This window comes from Brachypodium distachyon, chromosome 3 (assembly GCF_000005505.3).
Source record: "Brachypodium distachyon strain Bd21 chromosome 3, Brachypodium_distachyon_v3.0, whole genome shotgun sequence".
NCBI lineage: Eukaryota > Viridiplantae > Streptophyta > Magnoliopsida > Poales > Poaceae > Brachypodium > Brachypodium distachyon.
This window is the reverse complement of record NC_016133.3, coordinates 44,491,325-44,498,948: the sequence shown is the minus strand read 5'-3', so window position 1 is coordinate 44,498,948 and position 7,624 is coordinate 44,491,325. Positions and strand designations below refer to the sequence as shown.

Below are 7,624 nucleotides of genomic sequence, written 5' to 3'. Positions count from 1 at the left end.
AGTTACAAAGGCTGCTTGGGGACTACAGCTTCCTGTCTCTTTACCGTCTAGATCGACATTACCCGCATCTATTTACAACCATGCAAACATATGATTGCAACCAGCAAACCCTACCCAAAGCGCATTCACTTGTCACTCGGACTGCACGCCCCAACCTGACAGCCAGCGATAACGTGGACACCAAAGTAAAAAATGCATCCACCTCTACAATTTACGATACTACAGGAATTTAGAAGAAATGAACAATGCAAAGCCCAAACTGTTAAAACAAAGAATATTTCATTTGCTAATTGAGCATAATCCACATAACAGAAACGCATCAGTTGCTAAGAAAATGCCGATATATAGAAGGGAAAAAAAGAAGCAAAATGGTCCTGCAAGAAGGTAGCAGATATATCCGGCAGCTTAGTTTAATAACTTAATTGTTCCAATCTTTCTACTTGCAGAAATGTACCATTAAAGTCATGTTTTATCATCAGCTAGGTGGAGCGTTCTGTTTCTCATTTTCCTTGGGGTTCTCCCTCCTGCGAAGTTCAAATTGGTCACCATCAGCAGAAGGATTGAGCTGTCCAGGAGAATCAGTAGTCTCCATGCTCGGCTCCGGAGACGTCTCAGTGTTGAACTCTTCATCTTCAACAAGTTTTCCTCCCGAATCGTCGCTCTCGTCGCTGCTGTTATTGTAACCTTGATTGGACAGCAGCATATCTCCTTTACTCACATTGGAGTCCACTTCATCAATAGTTACTTCTGTCCGAGGAAATCTCTGCTGGATAGGCACGGCATTGCTGATAGGCTGTCCTGTTCTAATTTCTTCTCTATAAGCAGCTAACTGAGCCTGGTAGCGCTCCTTGTCCTGTACACCTCTTTCTTGGTACACCTATTGAGAGTCACAAAATGCATATCGCATGAAAAAATAGTTAATGATTTAAACTAGTGAAATTTAAGTACTTTTTACTTGTACTCTTACAGCTTTGTCTTCAGGGCTTAGATTGTTCCACCGTTCACCAATCATTTTGCTGATCAGCCTGTCCCGTCCAGGATATTCTGGCTTAAGCATTCTGTGCTGGTCTTGGAAAAAGAAATTATAGCCACTCCTATTTGGTTTGGGATGCCTGGGGTCTGTCGTACTCAGCTTCTTTCTGCGTCGCTTGCGCCTACGTCCACCCTTCAAATCAGTGTTGTTTATAGCAATAGCAGGTGCCGGGGTTGCAAGAGCAGGTTCCTCTGTGAAATTATAGAGGATTGCTTTCGTCGATTTTGATCCCGTAGTAACAGTTACAATGTAGCCATGTTCGAACTTGGCATCAATTAGAACATCCACGTCAACATTATCGGATGACGAAGCTGGGTCTAAAACAGTTGAAGGAAAAAGGCATTAGTCATATAAATATTAACATCTTTCCTCAAGTGTATTAAATCAGCACAACTTTGTTACTTCATATGTGCTTGTTTGTATCAAGTATCAACCTTCAATTGATTGATATAGATAAAATTAGTGACAGACAAACTAAACTTGTTTTGTGTTAGAAAATCTTGCAAGTACTAATATTACTGATAGTCCAAGGCTTCTCCCTCTCTGATAACTGAGTTGTAAAGAGGATGAGTCAACAGAAACTGACCTGAAGGACCACTGTTGCCCCTTTTTCTTTTCTGGGTAGCTTGTGTTTCAGCTCTCACTTCTACGCAGGACATTGATCTGGGATCTACAGAGATAGCATGGTATTAGTAATGGCAAGAAAGCAACAGCCAAAACTAGAAGAAGAAATTCTGTAGATTGCACACACCAGTTTCTTGTTCATGCCAGCCTTCTGCTCCAAAGAAATATTGCTGTTCAAAATGGTATAACAGTGACATATAGTATTTCTTCAACATAAAAGAAGCATTTGTCGCAGTAGCAGGGAAAATAAATGATGCAGTAACTTCTCTCCATCTGTTTTCTGCCTTCACCTGTGAGAGGCAACAACATTTAGTTATCTACCTGACAGACTGACTTTCCATGTTGGCAGATAAAGTAATCACTAACAATGAGATAACGAAAACACCACAAATTTTGAAGTGTCAATACCTTCAACTTGTGTTTCTTTGACAGATATTCTAAGCATCCTTAAAATGTAGTAAAGCATTACATACGATATTCATACTAGCCAAGTCCAAGAAGCTAAGCAATTATCATTTCAGATTCTCATGCCTAAAACATGTTACGTCCCTCCAAATTCAGAATCATATGGTACATTTATCAGTCCACGTGTTTTAACACATTCTATATGAGTGATGATTCTGGAGGTGGAGGATTATTAGGAACTTCATTATTGTCTCAACAGAACTGCAAGTGGGCCGTACTAAACTGATGTTTTTCTCAAAAACTGCCATCTTATGTAATAAGTTTCAAGCATCTAAATGAGAAATGTTATAACTATATTTAGATCGTGGCAGGAAACAAGTGGGAATGAGATGTCATGTGTGAGTATTCCCATCACCCCATATTTGGGTATATGGGGAACAGGAATTGAAGGAAGATGAAAATCCACCAATCCAACAAGAGAAGGGGAGAATAGTATTCACAGGGAGTAAATTCCTTTGCCCATTGAAATTTGAGTGAAAAGCTTAGCAAAGTGAATACTCTATGGACGCAAACTTTTGAGTTAACCATACTACCAAAGTGTAACTGCAATTCATGCAGGTCAATCTTTTTCAAGAATTTGTACAGAATTCAGCTATTAATCTCAACAGCAGTGACATAGTTTGAACCTGACTGTGATGATATTTTGCAGGGCACCTTGTGCACAGGATCATTAAGACAGACCACATGATTGACATTAAAAATAACTTTGTCATAAATACAACGGTATGCATATTCATGAAAACTGAATTTCAGCACACTCGACCATATTATCATTTACTGTATGACTAGGCGTAGTTGGGAGCGGGGAAGGGGTAAATATATGCAGTCAGTTCTTAAGAACAGAATACTCCCGCAATTTATATCTTAATGTTAGTACTCCCTCCATCCAACAAAGGATGTCTCAACTTTGACTAAATTTGAATGTGTCTATACACTAAGTCATGTCTAGATACATCCAAATTTTGACAAACTTGAGACATCTTTTGTTGGACGGAGGGAGTATATGACTATTAGTGTTGTTACTATCCATAAGCTGAGAACAGAACGGTAATACATGACTATTAGTGTTGTTACTATCCATATCTATACTCTATACTATCTCTTAATTTGCAGTTGGTAGTGATGGATTGAATCGTCGTTGGTTGGCCATACGTCTCCCCTCTACTAGCGCTGAAAAAACCGTTCGGCCTAAAAATATTCCACACACGCACTATAACCTCGATCGCATATCTCTCTCAAACGTGCATGAGTCTCACCCCCTTTGTCCCTCTCTCCCACAGTCCCCTGCGCAGAATCTGGCCACATGATGGCAGGAGGGGAGTCGGCAGGGGGAACCTCTGCCCCTGACGTCTCATCTGCAGGACCTGGCCACCACAGGTCATGCCGCCGATTGGAGATGAAGTCCTCAATGGTAAAGAAGTGACACTTCATCATACTTTCACTCAATTCAGGATCTTGCAGAGATGATTCCCCATTGTAACTTGCACACCTGGTCTTGGAACCAATGGTGGGATACTGGAGATGACTCAAAAGGATACCAGAAGTAACAAATTTCCATTTGTGCAGTTGTTCTATTATCTTAACTTCCATAAAAAACAAAATGGAATACTGCATTCAATTGCACATGTTGGAAATGCTGGTGATAGACTTGCATGTGGTATGTTAGTCTGGGAGTGTGAGGCATTGGTGATGTTGTCGGCAGATGAGTGTGCTGGCAGCGCCAAGCCGCCAACAATGCACGGCATGTTGATAAGCGAAACATCCTAATGGCATCAGCTGAAAATTGAGTCCATCTTTACTGGAATGACTCGATGGGTTTGTAAAATCTGGGAAGGGAAAAAGGGAAGATCTTTGACTATAGTATTATGATTATCAAACTGGCCACATGATAATTGACCTGCTTTAGATTTTGGGACCTCTTGAATTCTTGACTCATGGAAAGATGCAGTCTATCTGATGTTTGTGCATTTTTCTTCCCTAGGATTGGAACTATTTTTGTCGATAAATTTCTACGTCATGCACACTGATGAGGTGAATCTGTGCATGTGTCATAGCATATTGGAATTAGCGGGGCAACTGTTTTTTGGTTCTTTTCATAGCGTAAAACTGCAAAGCTAGAACTTTGCCATCAATCAACGGAATTGAAGAGAATGGTGGCGATGATTTGCCAGAGTTGGAGAAGGCGCAAATGACAGTGCAACTGACAAGGATGATGGCAGCAGAGTGGCAACACATCGGCCTGCGGTTAAACTAGAGCAGGCAGAGGGTTGGTGGTAGTATGAAATAATTAAACAGAGGCCGACACCTTTTTTTGTTATGGAGCAACGCACAGGCACCATACTTGTATGTTCTAATGCGTGAGGAAGTGCTAACCTTGGTGCCATGTTAACTCTAACGAAATGCATCATTCAGAAAGCGACGTAACTAGGAAAAATAAAAGATTCCCGTAAAGTCGGTAGATACTATCACAGCCAAACTGAAGGCATGAAGTACATTTACTTTAGTACTATAAATATTTCCGGTCTGTACCATTTTAAGGGGACAGATACCAAGGAAAACAAAATGTTATTTGAGTTCAGTCCACTTTGATTCTCTGCATCTATAAGTTCCTCAGGATTATGATCCGGATAGACCCTAAAGTCATCCGTCAAGAGTTTCTTACATTTTGGCAGTAGCAGCACTGCAGAGATATCCTGTACAGTTGATCATAAAAGTGACGAAGTTGTAGAACCCCAGCACAAATTAATAAATATGACCAGACAATAAGGAACTCCGAACAATAAAATCTAAATAATCGGACTGATTTCTTGCCTTATCAATGCCACCTCGTGAAGTGACTTCCTTAAATAGCTGATGAAGATCCAGGTCCTTTCCACCAATTATTGGCACCCTTACAGTACAATGACACGTTAGAGATACACCAAATAATGCATGTTAAGTGATAAGAGTAGAGAAAATAATAATTGAAATACACACACAAGTCGATAATGAAATTATCCATCAGCTGATATAATTATATATTACTAACGATGTGCACAGATATTTTATATATTCAAGTTAACTTAGAAAACCACACCTGTCAGTTTTCTATATAATCCAGCTAAAGTCTTTATTTGTAACAACAGACCAAAGAGCAAGCAAGCAAACGAAGGTTCAGTTCTTCTGCTGAACAAGAGAAATAAAAAGAAAGAAAATCAAAATGGGCCCTTTTCTTTACTCCATTTGTACAACTGTTTGGATTGCATCTTCACTGCAAAAGAGTAATTGTACTCAATGTAGATAAAAAATATATTAATGTCTGGTCTTGTCCCATGTAGACATCTTTGCTTATTAAGTGAAACAAATAAGGGGAAAAGGAATTCCCACAACTGATGTGGGCTCCTGTTAAATGACTGACGGTAAACGGATGCAAACTGGTGTATTTCCAAGATTGGTAACTGGTATATAATTCTTCTAGAGGGCAAGATTGAAGAATCCAATTTGAACCAAACAGTAATCCCATATCCAGAGGTGTAAGCCAACTATGCCAAAAGAGATAACAGACTAGCTACGTAATCGACATCAACAGATTTATGGCCTAAGCCATTTTTGGCCACATAATATCAACAGATTAGTCAAACGAAACGTATACAAGCGCAAAAAATGCAAGCATTTGCATCATCCGTTATCAATCCCAAACTTCCCTTTCTCGCTTCCCCATCTTTATCACCAACTCGAAGGGAAACGGAAATAAATGCAACAGCATCAAGGACAATTATAGCCTCACGGCATCGGATACAAAAAAATAATATCGAACAGCTCGAAATTTATAATGCAGGCGCATGGATTATAGATCGACAACGATTGATGCAGGTAGGAAGGCATGAATGGAGAGAGAAGGCAAGAGGCGGCGGTTGCCGCCTATCCCTTACTTGAGCTTCGTGCCCATGTGCGCGTGGAGCCTCTCGAGCGCCGCCCTGAAGAGCGCGGCGTCCGCCGCCACGGCCTTGTGCTCCGCCATCCGCGGCGGGTACGCCAGGAACCTCCCCTTGCTGCTCCCCGGCGCCGGCTCATCCACCTTCTCCTTCCCCTTCCCCGCCGCAGCAGGAGCAGCAGCATCCGCAACGGCCATCTCCGCCGCCGCCGCGCTCATCACCCCTGCGCACACGCGACCAACCCGTCACCATCATCGTCACCATCGCCGGCTCCGCGCCGCCGCCGCCACAGGCAGGCGGGGACGCACGCACGGTAACGAGGAGGAGAGGCACGCAGGCCCAGATAGGGGCGGCGGCACATCTATTGTTTTTCCCCCTTAAAGAAAAGCAGATGCCATGCCACCATGTACAGCTAGCGCGGCGCGCACTCACCTCGTCGCTTGGCCAAAATATTTCGCTTCTCCGACTTTGGCTTTAGGTTTTCGTCTTCCGGGCTTGATTACTGTGGGGGGGTTAGCGATAATAAAATACCGCTACAGATCGAAAGGAAAAGGGGAAGAGAAGACGTGGGAGAGAGAGAGAGAGAGAGATAACGTTATAAACCCAAAGGTTTGTTCTCCGCCATATGTGTTACCGTCAAATATAAAGAAGACATAGATAGGTAGATATGGGGAGTCCAGTAGTAATTATAGGCAGGTATCGATATAGATATGCATAGACCTATGCCAGCAAAAGAATGGAAGCAATTCGTATGTTGCCTAGATATATATAGAACCCCTTTATTGTCCTCCTTTTCTTTATAGATAGAGACAAGATATATTTGCTTTGCCAGGAAGTAGCAGGTTGTATTTTTTTATTTTTTATTTGCGAATAGTAGCAGGTTGTAATTGCTCCAGGTAATCAGCGGCTTCAGGTGAGCTGGAGAGTTTATCACCGACTCAGTCAACGGGATTTGAGGCGATGTGCGTCGAGACGATTTAAATTTGGTATTTGGTTCGGGTAACCAGCGGCTGCTCTTCGAATGTGATTTTTAGTGGCGAGGCTGGGGAGATGCCCACGTCATAAACAGAGTTCCGGGAGACAAACGATGCGTTGTTTTGTTCTTGGGTGGCCGCTTTTCACGATGCAGCTAACATACTCTAAACAAATCTCCTCATTTAAATCCCTATAGTTATCAATCCCAAAACTTCCCTTTCAATCTCAGATAAGTTACGTTAGGGTACGTTTAAAATTGTTAATAAATTCAGTTCAACTTAAGTTCTGATTTTTTTTCTCCTCACTTAAATCCCTATTATTATTTTTTAAAGATTTTGTTTCTGATTTTCTGAATTTTAATTCATTCAAATGAAATGTTAAATATAAATTCACAATTTTTTATGTAATTCATTAAAAAAATATTGTGTAACTCGCCGATGTCCTTAGACGCGTGTAATATGAACAAACGTAATTTAGGTGGTTCTTTTTTCTCTGATCTTATGGCCTAACAACATATTTGTGAAAACACCTATAATCATTTTTAAATTGCTAATAAATGTAGCTGCAGTTTTTTATGTTTGTTGGCACACATTGCGAAGATCAATTTGACTGG

General features: G+C 41.2%; 1 protein-coding gene across 2 annotated transcripts; it reads right to left on the bottom strand.

Annotated features, from left to right (window-relative positions):
- Window positions 1-260: 260 nt before the first annotated feature.
- On the bottom strand, window positions 261-6,679 carry LOC100842658 (high mobility group B protein 15). 2 transcript variants are annotated; one of them, XM_010237129.3, is made up of 7 exons: window positions 6,469-6,679; window positions 6,034-6,259; window positions 4,934-5,012; window positions 1,785-1,947; window positions 1,620-1,703; window positions 968-1,350; window positions 261-877 (listed from the first exon to the last, which is right to left on the bottom strand). In XM_010237129.3, the coding sequence occupies exons 2-7, from the start codon at window positions 6,252-6,254 to the stop codon at window positions 476-478; spliced, it is 1,332 nt and encodes a 443-aa protein (XP_010235431.1). In that variant the 5' UTR covers window positions 6,255-6,259; window positions 6,469-6,679; the 3' UTR covers window positions 261-475. The 2 variants fall into 2 exon arrangements, with proteins under 2 accessions (XP_010235431.1, XP_003572521.1); XM_003572473.4 differs by lacking the exon at window positions 6,469-6,679 and having other exon boundaries at window positions 6,034-6,453.
- Window positions 6,680-7,624: the final 945 nt, after the last annotated feature.